General features: G+C 38.0%; 1 protein-coding gene across 15 annotated transcripts; it reads right to left on the minus strand.

The window, feature by feature from the left end:
- Positions 1–1,970: 1,970 nt before the first annotated feature.
- LUC7L2 (LUC7 like 2, pre-mRNA splicing factor) lies at positions 1,971–17,174 on the minus strand. Of its 15 annotated transcripts, XR_009504946.1 has the most exons (7): positions 16,605–17,093; positions 13,599–13,682; positions 13,406–13,492; positions 10,764–10,864; positions 6,492–6,568; positions 3,680–3,750; positions 1,971–2,102 (listed from the first exon to the last, which is right to left on the minus strand). XR_009504946.1 is itself a non-coding variant. In XM_059933244.1 (5 exons), the coding sequence occupies exons 1-5, from the start codon at positions 16,663–16,665 to the stop codon at positions 2,069–2,071; spliced, it is 318 nt and encodes a 105-aa protein (XP_059789227.1). In that variant the 5' UTR covers positions 16,666–17,088; the 3' UTR covers positions 1,976–2,068. The 15 variants fall into 15 exon arrangements, 3 of the variants coding, with proteins under 3 accessions (XP_059789227.1, XP_059789226.1, XP_059789228.1); XR_009504953.1 differs by lacking the exon at positions 3,680–3,750 and having other exon boundaries at positions 16,605–17,091; XR_009504948.1 differs by lacking the exon at positions 13,406–13,492 and having other exon boundaries at positions 16,605–17,090.
- Between the last annotated feature and the right edge of the window lie 734 nt (positions 17,175–17,908).

Genomic DNA, 17,908 nt, shown 5'->3' on the forward strand with positions numbered 1-17,908 from the left:
CCTATTAAGCTGACAAAAAGGAGATATTTCTCATACAGAGTTTCCCTGGCAAGTGCCTTTCCAAGGGCTTTCCTTAACTGTTTTTCATGTGATCCAAGACACCATCAATTTTAAGCCTCATCATTAAATTCTGTACCATAAGAAAAATGTTACAAATTAAAAGTGTTTTTCTATCATCAATTTTAAGATGCATATTTCAGAGATATTAAAATTTGAAAAAATGTGCTTCTTACAAATCCACCAGCAAGAACTTTATAAGAAGGAAAGTCCAAGACCAACACTAATCCTTTTTATTTAACATGATGAGGGATTAAGTATTACCTACAGAGTAGAAAACATGTTGAATAAAAGTACAGCTCAGAAAATTTGGGTTTGGTTCCAGTTTTACCTTAAATCAATAGAACTAAATGATTTTGAATAAATCACTTTACTGTCATTAAGGCTAACTATGGAACATATACCCAACAGAATTATTTTGAGAAATAAATGAATGTGACTGCATTGTATACATTATAAAATGTAAAAGTACAATTGTGATGTTAGATATTTTTCATTATTATTAATGCCATGCCTGAAGAATATAATAATATGTCAAAGTCCTGCTATGGCTGGTTTTAAAGTACTAAAAATTTAAATTCTGCCATTTTATCGACTAATCTTTTCCTCAAAATTCATTTGAAGTGATAATTTAGCCTTAAATATCATTGTTAAATTTAATAGTAAATGTGAAGAATCAAATAATACTACAGATAATTACTAATATTATAGATTTCAACTGTATTATAGCAGAGTAGAAAATACTTTAATTATGGAAATTCTAAAGAGCAGATATGAGGGTTAATTATCTGTCACAGTCCTAATTCAAGTGCTCAGAAACTGGATGTCTTCCCTTTTAATATTATACTTTAAAAAAATTTAGGTATTACATATTTTTTAAATGTTAGCTCTTCTATTCCTTTTAACATAATGTAGTTTCGACGGTCTTTCCTATTGGAAAAAGAGGTGTTTTCTATCAAAGATGCCTTGATACTTAGGTAATTCGGGGTATTTAACTCCTCCTATCAGGAAGAAAACACTCTTTAAGACTCCGAGCTTCCACTGCAGGGTGCACGGGTTCCATGCCTGGTCAGGGAACTAAGATCCCGCATGCCACGTGGCACGGCCAAAAAAAAAAAAGAAGAAACCACTAATTTAGACATCTTTAAGGGAACTCATTGCTTCTGCAAATGGAAGTTTGAAATCTTTTCTTCATTTCAGACAAATGACAAAGTCAGCTAAATGTTTAGGCCCTACCAGCCCTCCTCTGCTATCCTTGTGAATGGAAGCTCTTGTGAGTTACCATTTCAATCAAATCCAAAAGCCAGGGAATCAAATCCTCTGTCCCATTTAAATAGGTCCATCATCATGTGATTTATCTACCAAATTAAAATGATGCCCTAAGATTAACCAACATCACTAGATATAGAACTTAAATTAAGTGAGCTTTACATCACTAGGAGTAAGCAATATAAATGAATTTTAACCGACAACACTACTCGCAAATTAAGTTGTGTAAATTTAAGTATTTACCAGTATATTTTCCCCACAATGATTTCCACATTCAAACGTGCACAAATCTTAATAAAAAGGTATACTGTTTTGGATGAAAGTCTACTCTGCTCAACAGTGAAGTAAACAATTTAAAAAATCATTTATATTATTTCTAAACTAAAAGTGCAACTGCTGTATAATAACTGCCTCTATGTTCCAAATAAGAAATGCTTTTTAAAAGCTTGCTCTGAAGAATGGAAAAAATTATACAGTAAAACACAGCAATCATTTTTGTGAGGAATCCAATTATTGCAGATCTAAATTATCAACCTGAATATAAGGGATGCAAATTGCTGCACTAACAAGTGTTTAAAAAAAAATCACTGCATGATAATGTGACACGAAATTAAGACTTTATCAAGTAGTTTGTTTTCGTAGTATACCAATAACAAAACAACAGATTTAATAAACACGTACAGTTCCAGACAGGACATCATGGGGGCAACAATTCAGAAGGTGACTCTTGCATACTCTGTCATCACTGAATTTGATTCGTTGACGAGTAGTATCTCCTGTAATAGAGGAAAGTTAATAACATTCAAGGTTAGACAACCGGAAAATATTTATTTTCTGAGAGCCCTACCATCACTAGCTTTTTATGTGTGGCTATACACACACACATTTATAAATCAGCTCAAGAGGGGTTAGTTTTTATATAATACCCTACAGAAAAACTATTTTAGACAACATGCAGTTGCAGTATGTGTACTGCACATGTAATTCAAATAGTCAAAGTGGGAAAGCAATGCATTCTGTTAAACAGAGTACTTCAGAAAAGCATAGGATGTAGAGCAGGAATGGACCTTAAAGATTATCGAGTCCAACTCCTTCATACTGCAGATGAGGAAACTGAGGCCCCAAGAGGTTAAGTGACTTGCAGCAGACCCACTAGGAGAATTTCTACTGGTATACAATGTTCCCTACTTGACACTAAGCACTGATTTATATTGTAATTATTTACATTAATTGAAAAACATAAAAAGTAATCTTGCAAACATTGCATACACACTGCGAATCCCCACTGAACCCCAGACGCCATTTCTTCCACTATTTTGTTCCAGCTGAAGTGTCTCCCTTTTGCTGCTGGGAGGAGTTAGAGAGGGTAGAATAACGTGTTTAAGAGCGTACAAACCTGGAAGAAGGACTTACACACCAGTCAAACAAAGGCATACTGCCTAAATGAAATGTTAACTTTAATGCCTCCAAAGGTCCCACACCTCCAAGTTTTATGTAGTCTGTGCTATATATGGCCAAACTGGGTACATTTAAATTCATTCTGTCTTCATTTAACATAATACACCTCCTAAGCAACAGAAGCACCCAACCTGCTAATCAAATATGCCTATCTACTCAAAACTTTAAAGAATCTAAGAAAAAGAAAGGTAACTATATTAACAAAATATAGATGTTAGTTACAATTTTTTTGCTTAGAATCTCTTTGGGGGGGGGGGGAAACTCTTAAGGACATTTCCTCTAAGTAGAATGATAAGCCCTAGGAAATGAAAGTATTTTATTTTTAGCCTTAAACTGATATCGTCATTGATGAATGAAAACCTACTGGTGAATTACTGAAGCGAGAACTGTTGGTACCAAAATAGATTTTAAATACCACTGAACTAAAAACTTTCATCTAGGAAGTGATTCAATTATCTAAATTAATTTGTTTTCCACATGTGAATAACAAAAAAGGTTAAAACTTTACCCCTTTCACATGGTCTTATTTTGAAGAGCTTAACTCAAAGTCAACTAAATACTATCATTTTTAGGTGGGGTAAGATTTTGTTCAAATTGTTTTAACTTGGTTAAAAAGACTTAAAGAACATATTAATTTACAACCAGGTTTATAAAATTTTAAGAATAGTAATTTATAGCTAAAATGATAGCTTCAGAGCAGTTCAACAATAGGTTTTCTAGAGGCTAGTCTCTAGTTAAAGTAGGTTATTTTTGACACCACAATTTGGAATAATTAATTTAGTGTTCACGCCTGCTACTATAATAAAGGTTATTTTGATGGTCCTTTTTTCCTTTTAAACACAACTGCTTTTGTTCCACATTCATTAACACATCTGAAAAGTTAGTGATAACTCACGGCTCGGCGAATGCGGGGCCTTTCTGACACTCCCTTGCAGACTGAAGTAGGCAGGCATAGATACATTGAACCTTTACAAATAAAACAAGGGGCCAGATTGTTCAGTCTGTATAGAATAGACTCTGCCAGCAATTTCAATATAGCATCTAGAAGTACATGTTGACTGTAAAGATTCTTGTATATGAAAACAAAAGTGAACAAAATCAGGGTGTTTTGTTTTGTTTTAAAATATTGACTTAACAAGTGTAACCCTAGAGAAGAATATGACTGATCACAGGTAAAAGTCCAAGGCTGGAGCTCTGTAAAGTGGTCCTTGGGCAAACTGGGGTTTTGAAAAATGTTTTTTAATAAAGTATATTTCATCAAGACTTTGGTGAGGGCCTTAAGCTCATGTCAGAATGGTACTCTGATGAGCTCACACCAGAATGTCAATGCTGTATTAGAAGCTTTTTGCTTTCTCGCATGTACCCAAATTATGCTAAGAAATTTAAAGATAATATAAATTTTTGAAGAAGAAAAAAAAAACTTACATATCTAGAAGTCTCCCTGCTACAAGTTTCTAAGTTTTTCAGTAATGCAACAGCAGTATTGTTTCAGTGCTTTGTCAAACTAATGGCTCAAGAATATGACAAGCCAGGCCTTAGACTAAAATCAAGATTCTCAGAAGTTTTACTAGTCAAACATTTCCTCTGAAATCACGACATAAATCTAATATTAAGACATATGTGCCTTGAAGACACTGCTATCAGATAAAATGAGAACAATTCCAAATATGAACTAAGCAAAATTATCCCTGAGGACCTTTCAGTGTCAGTTTCTATAAATGCCAAAAAGTATTTTTAAATAACTCCTCACTACATACGAATGGTTGCTCTATAAACATTTGATAACTGCAGTAAACACAATAAATACAGCTATCAAATATCAGCCTGTACAGTACAGAAATCTTTATAACAATGAAATAATAAAATTCCTAATAATTTGAGATACAGAAATACCCTGAGAGGGACTAGCAACTGAATATCTGTTTATTGATATTTTTTAAATTTTACTTGAGAGACTTTAAGGTTAACATTTTAAAATAATTTGACTATATTACCATACAGTATTTAATAAATGTATTTTATTTGGGCTTAAGCCATGAAAGTATAATCTGGCTAAACCAACAAAGAATTTTAAAATAAAAATACTAGTAATATAAACTGTCAATATATCTGGCCCAAACCATGTTTTTCAAAAGAAACTAGGTAAAAGAGCACCCACTAAAAAGCAAAGGAGGGGGGAGGGGGGAGGGGGGAACTATAATTAATAAGGAACAAATATGAACCAAATCTCCTTATAATACAAGGAATTACTTTATTAATTCAATGTACTTTATCTTTGGGTTTTCTGGGTATATATTCATCATAAAAATAACCTAAGTTAAAAGAACAATTGCTCTGTTACACTAATATTGGATCCAAATAATAGAATCAAGCCCAATACTGAACATATCCTCTGTGCTAGGCAATGGGATTACAAAGAGGCATTTAAGACAAGCTCTCTACCCTCAAGGAGCCCCTCATTTTCCTAGAGACACAGGATATTTAAATGCAGTAACAAGTAATAACAAAAGGAAGCATGATCCAAGTGCCAGATGAATGTAATGGATGAAATACTACCAAATAGTAGTACTTCAGGAATTCTAAGACTAGAACGACCACCAAGGACTGAAGAGGTTAGAGAAGGCTTCATGCAATAGTAGAAGCCATTATTTGAAGGAAAGACAGGACTTAGACCAAAGGAAAGGGGAAAGAAGAGCATTCCAAACTGGCGGTAATACCTTTGACAAAGCTCACAGAGGCAGGAAGGTTTGGGAAACAATAAGTTAAGTCGTATCTGGCTTTGGCAAATGGCTTCATGTAGAGGAATAGCAAAGCTGGGGCAAGAATAATATTTTTAGGGTAAAACCTGATTTAATTTTTTCTGCACCCAGATTTTAAATGTGTAAGCAAAGAAAAAAGTTTAAAAATAATGGGGCGGAGATTAGACCAAGTTATTTGAGTTCACAACAATAAAATGCCCTATCCATAAAAACATGGCAGGCTCTCTTCTCTATGACCTCCGTAATACTAATTAATTAGGCTTTGTACATAACTATAATGATGAGATTTGAGATTAAAAACTTGATTTAGAACTTTGAAAGGAAAAGTGTTCTTCATCTGAATGGAAGCATCAAAATTTCTATTAATGTTTTTTCTACCAAGCAACTACCTTCAGAGTAACAACTCTCTTAACCTCTGTTGTTCAACCCCTTCATGAGTTTCATGAATCATAACCTATATTTGAGAACACCTGAGTCATAGGTGTACAATAAAAACTGGAATAAATATTATTCCTCTCGAGGTCTTTCAGTAACGTTAACAGAGCCTCAGTAACGTTAAGAGAGTCTGAGGTGCTACTGAGGCAGTTTCACTCAGGGAATATGGACAGCCCACTCTAAAAAGAAGGCTTCTGTCCAAACTACTCAAATATTGCTATTCTCAAAATCCCCCTCAATCTGTAGGGAGGGAAAGATAAACCCACTGTAAATCCCAACACTGCCATTTTATGGTCCTGCCCTTTCTGAAACAGACTTAAACTGTAGTAGCAACACTTAAAAATCTTAGCCTAGATGGTATCTGACATCATTTTACATGGTGCATGCTATTTTCCCAATATCCACCCCCTCCCTTCCAGTGCCAACCACCCTCTCCCTCCCATACAAACAATAAATCAAATCAAGTTTCACAGATTTAGGTGCTATTTTAAAAACATCAAAATTTTACTTTACCCATTCTCTCCGATGCTCCCTGTATTTTTTTAAGCTGTGAGTGGATGACCATGCTATGTGATCAACAACTGTGAAGGCTAAGCAAAAGTGAACTGAGTTTAGTATTGTAATTTCAAAAGAACCTTAAACTTTGTAATATTTGACATATATAATGGTATGCAGAATCCTTATTTTACCGCATTTTATCAGGCATTAATGGCAAGCAATTTATAAAAACAACTAATTAGTATTTCTTTTGTACAGAATCAGCTAAGAGCTTAGCTTAGAGAAAACAGAGAAGAGAAAACTCAACAGCACACAAAGCAAATGGAAGCATCCTAGTTTATAAAATGGGGCCAGAAGAGGAAAAGCTCTCCCACATTCTCCAATGTGACAACCAAAGCCCTCCCCACAGGCATACTTGTTAGGGGCCACGTGTCACTGTTGGCTTGGGACAGGGCAGGCACATTCCCTCTGAAATAAATTCCATACCCTTTCAGTGAAAGGAAAGCCAGAGCTAGAAAGAGAGGTGTATAAGCTTAAAGTTTCTCATTTCCCTGTGCCCTCAAATCTTCAAATGTTCCACCTTCTTATTACCATTTCTTTCAACACAAGCTAGGACTCCACATAATAATGTGGGAACTATATAAAGACCAATTTCTAGTCTAGTAACAGAGCAGGAAGAGACCTGTCCTGTACAGTAAACACATGTCTTCATATGGACAAGTAAACCCCTATGTCTTCACATGGAACCAAGATAAAAGCTACTGCTTCACCGTAACTATTATAGTAAAGAGCAAATTTGATCATTTTTACACACTCCTCCAATAGGCTCACCAAATCCACTAACATCTCCCACCTACCTTTGTTGTTCCTTTAGAATTTAGCCTAAAGCTCACCTATAAGAACCCTTTTATAATAACCTTAAAAGAAAAAACTCTTACTACTCCATGTTACCTTGTTAATAAATACACTCAGTTTAATTCATTGTATATTTATATAGTACAAAGTATAGGGTTCATTTTATGAAAAGATTCACTACCATGTCTTAACATTATATGATTACTCATGCTTTGAAAACATTTAATAGGACTCGATACATGTCAAACTTTTCAGGAATACGTTTATTACATAAGGAAAGAAAAAATACTCAGACAAAGATGGCAGCGGGAAAAACTAATTAAGGCATTCTCCCTTCCAAATGTAATATCAAGTCATTCTTTCTAACAGAACTTATAAAATCATACTGAGTATTAGTAGAGGCTTTCCTTTCCCCCAGAAAATGCAAAAAAATAAGGGTACTGAAAGGCCATCCCTCTTAATTCTTTCATATGGTCCTAAAGGTTTATCATTACAAATAGGTATCAATATCACCCCCACCATAATCGCCATGACAAGCCCGACATTTTAAAAATGCAATGCCCACTGCAGAAGAAATTTCCAAAACAAGTTCATTCTTGCTGAATATGACCAAAGATTAATAATGCTAAAATAATTTTTTAAATCTATCAGCCTACTTGTCTATGAAAATCCATATAAAAAAATTATAAGGAATGAGACTGGGAAACAGCCTTGGTAGCAGGACGAAAAGCTTACTCAGGGCCTTTACGAGCTAACAGAATGGTGAAGGAAATGTGCAGAAAGAAATACTGAAGTAGCTACATTCCAAGGGCTCTATTCCACCCCTGCCACAACCCTACCTTCCCTCATGATAAAAGCACAGAATCTTGGTCACTGGCAGGGCTCAATGCCATCACATTTCTGCCAGGGGGATATATGCTTTAGGAAATCAACATATTCCTCCTCTTAGATTTAAGACACACCTTAGAAAAGCCTGAATAAACAGTTACCCACAAATTTAGTCCTAAAAGTGGATTATATACAATTTGTTTTATGGTATATGTCATAAAGGGAAGTCCGTCATTAAAAAGTTGCAGCCTGCTAAATTTCATATTTTGATACTTAATTGCAGAGCTGCAATTCTGATACAGTAACACTCGTATTCTGGATATGTGATGCCTTCTATCATCCAGAACTTTTTATACACAAAATTAGAAGTAACGAAAGCTATCTCTGGCTATGAAGAAATAGCTGAAAAGAACCAAAGAAAAAGTAATTGGCTGATTTGTCTATTAGAGAGACAAGTTCTCCATAGTTGGTGATAGCTATAAATGCTAAGCAGAGCCTCCCCAAATCTAAAACTAATGAAGAAATAAAAAGGAAAAATAAATGAGAATATCAAAGGACAGAGGCGACAGACAACTCAATGATAAAGGAAGTTAAAATGAAAAACAGCGATTACCATGAAGGAGACTGAGCCTTACAACTACTGAACGACAGAGCAGGAAAACCGTGACATATTCACAAGAATTGCCTTTGGGGGAAAGGACTGAAACTGTGAAGGAGAACATGAGGGACTTCATTTGTAACACTTTACTTAATGAACAAATAACATTTGTTCTCCTATAGGTGTTTGGTGGTCTTTTATATTTTTTTAAAAACTTTCTTCAAAATTAGACACCTATATGCAATCAGAATCACAGAATTTATCACTTAAAAATAAACGTAACTGTTCATGTGCAATCTTCACTCCCTACTAGACTTTCAGCCCCTCGAGAATTAGAGTCCTATGTCACTATTTTATTGCAGAGTCAAATGACAACAGAAGCAAGTACGTCCATAATCTCTAAGTAAAAGAAAGCAAGAAAAAAACTGAAACAACTCAGCAACCCAGGGATATTCAGGTTCTAGTCCCATCAACAATTACTACACCCTAAAACACATCGGCCAGTATCAGAACACCACGTCTGGGGAAGTATTCCCTCTAATACTATAAGGCACATTAAATCATCTGATTTATTTTCATACCAGAATTTCTCAAAATTCTAAAATCTGAGGTGAATCAACTGTTTTCCTAGTAAGCATGCCTTGCTGGTTCTGGTCCATAATACAGAATCACAGCACTTCCCCCAGTTTCTAGTCCAGGGGTTTTCTTTGATCATCAGCTTTTCTCACAGCCAGCACCTTTCACAATCCCACTGTGGAAGAGGTTGGCGAAATCCTGCAGAATTGCTGACCACCATGGACCACAACATTAATGGAAAGGTAAGATGAAGCAAAATACGTAATTTCATCCTAGAAGTCTAGATGGACCTCTCTGGGGACTTCGATATCTATCTCATGGGTGTGTATTTCTGTCTATTTCTAAGGAAAAGTCATTTCCACCCAGTGGGTTAGGCATATACAGTTGAAGCAGCTTTCCTTCCGTATGAGCAACTAATACAGCATTTCTTAAAGTATGGGATTTGGACAAAAAATAATTTTAGATGTTGTATGATTTCACCAACATGACATTTTAAACACCACTCAATCACTAGTGATTATTTATCATGATTAAGAAAAAAGTTTCCACTTGGTGCTTAGTACGTACTTAATACATCTAATGAGTTCTAATTTTTAGCATAGGGTAAGTGACAACAGACTCTAGTTATCTCATAACACCATGTTGTTTTCATTGTATTTATTTTTCTGGTGACATAAACTTTCATTTTACAATTAGCTTAAATTTTCAGAAAGTGAGTTGACAAAAAAAATTAAACAAAAAGAAAACAGGGTAAAAAATAGTACAGGTGATATATGTGATTTACATTTGGGAAACATTTAACCAGAACAGAGTTTCTCAAACTTTTAACGTGCATGAGAGTCACATGAAAGGCTTCTTAAAACACAAATTGCTGGCCCCCATCCCCAGAACTTCTGATTTGGTAGGCCTGGGGTGTTAAGTCCAAGAATACGTGTTTCTAACAAGTTTCCAGGTGATGCTAAGGTTGCTGATCTGGGCACCACATTTTCGATAAACACTGATCTAGAACAATGGTCAAAAAGCTTTTCCTTAAAGGGCCAGATAGCAAATATTTTACACTTACCAGCTACTTAACTCTGTTGCAACTACCCAACTCTGCTGTTGTAAGGCAAAGCAGCTACAGACAATATATACACAAATGGGCATGACTGTGTTCCAACAAAACTTTATTTACAAAAAGCGGGTGGACCATAGTGCCAAACCTGATCTAAAACACACCCTCAAGTAACTGAAAAGGGTATATTGCATATCATAGTAGTAGGACAGAATATAGAAGCAGCTGAACAGCAAGGCATATATATACTGTAGATACTATCCAGTAAATATCCAACCTATTTTATTGAAAGGCAAAGCTTTGGAAAGTTTAACTCTGAAAGAGAAAACTGATGTAGGCAGAAACCTGAGGTTTCAAGAAAATAAAAACAATTTACCATGCATTCAGGAGACATGACAAAAGATTCAGCAAGGGCAGCTGGTTAAATTCTTTTCATGTTGAATCACAGAGGTCAACATCATTGCACATGGTTCACAACTAAATTAGAACATAAGGATCAGTATCTAGTAAGAGTATTTTAAGAAAAAAGTTTTAAAGACTCCTTTCTCTAGGCCATGTTAAATAGAAAAATATAACATTTATTTAGCTGACTGAGTTACATGTTACTTTCTAATGGCTTTGACTTTTCAGTCATAAGTTACTCAGTTAAAACAAAAACACTAAGCTGTAGCCAATTTCAGAGTTTTTACAAACTACTTTTCTCTCTATCCTCAATAATCTTACAAAACTGATTAACTGATCTATTTTGGCCTTGCCTTCTAATTTCTATCCCAGCAGCTGCTAATGTATGAGATCTTAAACTGAAAAGGAACAGAATGACTTTTTTGCAGGTGCTGAATCCATAAGATTCCTGTCATAAACTTACCCTCCCTCCCACTCCCTCATTCTTTCTCCCCAAAATGTTCTAACTTTCCTCATCTTCACAGTCTACAACTTCTTAGTAGACTGACTATTAAGTTGGGTAGTACAATCAATTATGTGTCCTCAATGAATACACTAACATTTCAAGCACCTTTCTGGAATTCCATTCTTGAGGAGTACCTGCTTCATTTACCTAGTCTTGGCCACACTTACTGTTTTAAGCCCTCTGCCTATCTTTGCAACCCCAAACTTGCCTGAACCCTTAGGAACTTCAAGCTTTAATGTTGATATGAACCACCTGGTACTGAAACCCTCACTAAACCTCACCCCCATCCATGACACCTACTTGCCCTTGACTTCTTGCTACCCATCTTTAACATGTAGCTCACTACCATTTATCCTTATATGACATCTTACCCAAACCAAATCAAAGTATTTACTTGCTGCTTATAAAGCTTATGGACTGACAGACAAAATGATTTTTCTTTGCTTTTATTTTTTACCCGAAGCAAAAGAATGTCTCAGAAGCACAGATTTACTTGAGGAGAGCTAAACAACTGTAGAGAATCCAAGAACAATGCGGAGTTGTAAGAGGTGATATTATTATCACCTGGGCTGTTCTGTAGACAAATACCTTTCAGAGTTCAAAGTGAGTTAAAGTTTTTTTAAACAGATTCACTATGTGGGTGTTAACAGAGTTTTCAGGGTTTTGATATGCTTGGACCTCCGATAAAATCAAATATTTACTAAAACTCTGTTTAAGTTTATGTTTAACTACTTAACCTTATGTTTGCTAAAATTTCTTATAATGTTAAAGAATTTACAAGCTCTGGAGTTAGATATAGCCCATTATTATTTCAAAAAATGTATATTTGCACATTAAAGGCTATGCCTCCTTCACTTAAAATGAACAATCCAAGTGGAATAGAAGAATGACTTACAACTGACCAAGAAATAAATATGATTCATTATGTTAATGAGAGAAAATGAAAAGAAAATGCTCTCAGTGTTGATGACAAGTCAAGGAACACAGATTACAGTAAAGATGATTTTACGAAAAAAAACCACTGAAGAAAACGCTACTTCAATCGTTGATTCAATAATTTATTTTGCAGAAAGGCAGCGAGGTCATACTGTCCTATAGGTTCAACAGTTACATATCACTAAACTTGTACTAGGTACAAGTAAATGATTTTCTGAACTGTATTTTCCTGGGTATCTCCTAGGATACATCTCCTTTTAATTTTACATCCCATGAACTACAACTACCATATATATAAGTGATCAGCAAAAATATTAAATTATGATTAATGTACTCTATTAACTGAGCAAGAACATCGTATGGTCAGAAGGATTACCATCAAAAATAGCTAAAATTATCTGAAAGCTTCAACTTCCCCTAAACATTCCCTAACCATAACGGGCAACTAATGATGCTATAAAATTCTAATCTATAATCTGAATTCCATTAGTCTACTGGTTGTTTTTGAGGGCAGATGCCATTTCTGGCCTGGTGTAACCTTTACGAGATGGTCTCTGTTCCCATTTAAGGGTTATAAGCAATTAAGAGGTATGGAATCCCCAAAACTACCTTCTGTAACTTCTTTAGTTGCTAAACTTAAGATATACTCTAAATTCACACCCTCAATTTTGTTTAATTCCTATCCCTGGAACCTTGCAAGGCCTTTCTGGGGTCAGGGCCAGAGACTTCTCATAACTAAACTGTACCTGTTGTCAGAAGGGCTTTAGCTAAGGGACATCCTTCCAATTAAACCAACCCAACAAAAATAACTACAGTCTGTGTGAGGACACTAGGTTCCTGCAACCATCACACAGACAATTCAGCTGAACTGCTGCTTGACTTCCCCTGTGCTGCTCCTCCCTGCTTTCAAGTGGAGTATGTTCCGGGAAGACAACTGGTCCCTCTCCCTTCCATTAACGCTAACAACTAAAACAAAGGTAATTATAAAATTTAATGTATCTTAAACTTCAGACAAAATAAGATACTAATTTATATCTACTTACGGTTCCTCCCTTTTAAAAAACTTAAAATATACTTATTTTTCAACATTTTTGAGGATAACATAGGAAATTACTTGGCTTCTCATTTAACAAATTATAGATTTAACTTGAGGCAAAAAAGGTTAAGTGACTTACCCAAGGTTACAATTAGAGGTACAGCTGGGGCTAGAAACCAGGTCTCCTGAGTCTCAGCCCAGTGCTCTTTTCCTTAGCCCATGATGCCTTATCAGAAAAATCCAAATACAGTCAGACCCCCAGTTACATGGGTATGAGTTACACTGATTCACATATACAAACTTTATATAGTGTGACCAATGTTTCAACTCACGCGGTACCCTGCTTCCATTTATGCAGTATGCCAGGCATCGGCACGATTTTCAGTGGCACACAGGCGGTTGCCACCACCAGGGCCCTAGGCAAAATTGCAAAGAAGGCAAAGTTTGTCTTTGGCCCTCCCACCTCCCTTATGCATTCCTCTCCCACCTCCTGGTCATCCCCCTGCCCAGCCTCCCAGCACCATCATGCTGCCCTCTGGTTGTCCAAAGCCTCCCACTTCCACCACTCAGCCAGGACTGTCCTTTCTGGGAGTGCCCAGGGATCCAAAATTACCTCTCCATTTCCCTACTAAAATTCCTATTTCTGAGAATTTCAGTAAAGTTTAGGTAATCTACATGATTAATCGATTTAAGTAATTCAAAGTAAGTTACATTTAACAGACTTAAATCTCCAGTGAGTTTAAAAAGGAACTAATTAAAAATTCTGATTTGGGGGAGGGGAAGAGGAAATAAATCTTTCATTAGGGGGGCAAAGAAGGTAAAAGAGAAAGTACTCTGAGCCTCCTGTGCCACTTCAGATTCCCTCACAGACAGGAAACTAAGAGTTGAGGGGGTGGTTACTGCCACCCTGACGAAATGACAGTCATTGCTTTATAGTCAGTCTCTGGGATTTAAAAAAAAAAAAAAAATTGGACACAGCTGCTTTGAATACCCTCCTACCTACCTTTTCCATCTCTTTCCCACCTCTTGGATCCCCATTTCCACCTCTTAGTACCAAAGACACCCAACAGCATTCCCTGTAAGCTGTTCCTGTGTCCAATACAAAGCTTCCCATTATATGGTTTCAAATTACATGAGTTATTCAGGAAGGTATCCACGTCCCCCTATCCCTGGATAACTTCAAGTTGACTGTACGCTAAAAAAAAAATCCTAATTATTTAAAGGTCCTGAATCATAAGATGAAATATGTAAACTCATTAACTATCTGGTAAGAAGGAAAAGAATACTGATTCTTGTCTTATATATATAAAAGAACTAATTTGGGTAGCTAAAAAAAATTCAATTCTTTTCCTTGAAAGTAGTATGTTTCTTACTTCTGGCCCAACACAGCAGTGAAAATCCAGTCATTTCAGCTAAATAATATCGTGGACTTGTAAACATGGGTTCATTGGTAAATCCTCTTAGTCTGGAGGCAAAAAAAAAAAAAAAAATCCAGTAACAGACACATAAAAATATAAATTTATTTGTATACAAAGCAGACTGGATTTTTAAGAAACCCAAGTTTCTGGTGATTACACACATAGGAGAAAAATATATATGTACGTATATGTGTGTGTGTGTATATATACGTATACACATATATATATACACACACACATTCTAATTCAGCTTTGCAGTATTAGATTGGCTGCCTAGTTTGGAAATTTATCAGGTGATAGTAGTTACTTTGATCCAACTACCCTCCCAGTAAAATTAGGAAATTCAATCCATGCAGAAGGTACCAAAAACGGTACCCATCTAGAATTAAAAGGATCATGTAAAGTATGTCTTAAATGAAATGATTTCTATAATTTTACTACAAAGATTATTCTGTTAGCTAAGACCCTGGATTAAGTCTCTTCTCAATACCATATGTTATAAAAAACCATTCTTATCTAAAAGTGACAAATGGTAACTGATAAAACTTTCTCCAGTGGCATTTTTAATTAACGTTAACTTTCAAGGGTTTACTACACAAATGAAATTCATTTCCTTCCCAATCTTGCCTCCTCTCTACACAACCACAAGTAGGTTTGCGATCTACACCTATTTTTCTATACGTTCTACGAAGGTTAAGTTCCAAACGTGGGTATTTATTACAACTGAACTTTGAACACTGAAAAACCATGCAAAGTATACACTGCTAAAACATTTTAATTCGATAAAATGTTTTACTCACATATTTTGCTGCAGAGCATTCAAGGAAATTATAATAGCGACTGCTAAAAAGTTGAGAGTGCCTTTTCTCTTACGTGAAGCAATTTAAATAACTTGTCAAAAAAAAGCATTTCTTTAATGGCTAAGAAACTATTTGCCTGAACAAGCAACATACAAAAATGAGCAAGTATTGGCTTTGTCTTTAAGAGAAAAAGTAGTGAACTAGACCCTTCCTCCATATTAGCATGGATTTGAGTCGAATATCAAAGAGTACATTACTAATTATCACCACCAAAAAAGCATCAGCATTTCATCTTATCTAGAAATTCTCTATGACAAAAAGATATCCAGCCATTAGTGGTTTTCTATACAAGCTCTAACCTAAGCGCCTAAAAGGATCGTTGTTTCCCCTCAATTCTACTTCACTGGGCACCACATCTTCAAAATGGTTCTATTCGGGGCACAAGCAAGGTTTGTCAATATTTACTGAACAAAGCCTCTATTAAATTGTCTAACAAAATGGAGGTCTCTCGGAAAAAAAAACAGGCCGTAACATCCTTCTTTTCACAAAATGGGCCAAACACACCCGCTTCAAGAAACCATGGTTTGGGTCAGATTTTCCCATAAGAATGGTTGTTTCATCCCTGGGACTGGATTCCTAGTAAAGGTTTTCTCCGGACCCAGGTAAGGGGGTGGATGATGGGGGCCAGTTCTCCCTGGATACTCTGGAAGGCGGCGACGAGGACTGATCCCAAAGCTCTGGGTTAAGGAATTAGTTCAGGGGGCGGAGGCTTTAGCGGTCCGCAGGTACCTAATCAGCGACAAAACAGGCCGCCCGCCTACGCAAAAGAGACGTGGGCTCTCCCGTCCCAGCCAAGTCAACACTCAAGGCTCAAACTCTCCTTTCGGCCTCCAGGCCCCGCCTGACCCCATTGGCAGCAGTTCCCGCCAATCCGCTCGGTCGCCGCCCCCCAGGCCCGCCTGCCCAGCCCTGATTGGATGGGACGGGAGCCGGGACCTCGTGTTACCAATCTGGGAGCCCCTTACTCAGCCACACACACAAGCCCAGGTGCGCCCGCGGAGACCCTTCCCTCGCCTTCCCCATCCCTTCCCCCACCCCCAGGGCACTGGCAGAGGCTTACCGTCCCGGGAGGTGCCCATCAACTGGTCCAGCATCGCGCGCATCTGGGCCTGCGCCGACATGGCGGCGGCGTAGCGGGCGGACGGACGGGGGTGGGGCGCAGACCGGGCCCTCTCGGGCGGGGGGACAAGGGGAAGGGGTGGGGGAAGGTGAGACGCTGTCTCGGTTGCCGCCGCTGCCTCGAGGCGTGCGGAAAAGGGAGCTGGAGGGGTTGCAGGAGAGTCCGGGCTGCGCTCCTCACGACGACGCGTACGTGGAAGGCAGCAGCCCCCGAAAGCGACCCTCGTTCCCTCACTCTCCGTCGGGTTCCTGGGACAGAAGCAATACCGGCTAACCAAGCTCTCGTCTCCAACACCGCCACCCGCCAGAAGACGTCAGCCCCCCCCTTCAAGCTCTGACGCCGCTCGCCGCCACCGTCGCCGCGACGTGAGCGCGCACGCTCCTCGCGCTTAGTCGTTTCCCGCGGGGGCTCCACCAACTAGCGTCCAACTGTATTTGCTCCGCCCACCCCGTGCGGGAGGGGTTCCACCCTAACGGCTCTCGGGCGCGTGCACGCGGGCCTCTCCCGCCCCAGCTCTCCAGATCTCGCGAGACTCTGGTGCCTCAACGGACCCTCGAGCCGGCTCCGCCCCGGGCGCGAAACCTCACGCTCCAGGCTGCAGGTCCACTAGGGCAGCGTTGCGCGCTGTGCTGGCGAACCAGCCCCAAGTTAGCCAGTGTGCCAGAGGGTTAGCCCGAGTCGAAAGTAAGTAGAGACCATACCCGTCGTTTCGACGGAGGTTAGCAGCCTTAGGAGCTAATACGGGCGTATTCCTGACGAATATTCATTGACCGATTAACTCGTTTTCAAGGGCCCACCTGAAAATCGTGTAGACTCGACTCCTTTCTCACTGCTGCCCGACCCTCTACAGAAGGAGCCCTGGAGACCTGACAGCTGGGTCATCTTCCTTAATCTATGCAGGGAGGCTTTAAGCACCCCCAACTGGAATAAATCAGGTTCAGGAAATAACGCCTGAAATTACTGCACTACGAAACAGGCCACCTACCCCATTCGGATTTGTCATCGTTACTTATATATATAGCAGGAAGCTGTTAGTCTAAATTAGAAACTATAAAAGTTAAGCAGTATTCTACTGCTAAGCAGGAAAGGTCATCTTGTAGAGAATTTTTTTCCTGCTTGAGAGCTAAATTTGAAGGATAAGGCCTTTTCAGTGTATCAGCAGACCTGACAACAGAAAAGCAAGCCTGTGGGTTCTTAGCTTGCCATCACCCCGCATTCCAGACGTAGGTCGACCGATTACTAAC

The sequence above is a fragment of the Balaenoptera ricei genome, chromosome 9 (genome assembly GCF_028023285.1).
Source record: "Balaenoptera ricei isolate mBalRic1 chromosome 9, mBalRic1.hap2, whole genome shotgun sequence".
NCBI classification, from domain to species: Eukaryota; Metazoa; Chordata; class Mammalia; order Artiodactyla; family Balaenopteridae; genus Balaenoptera; species Balaenoptera ricei.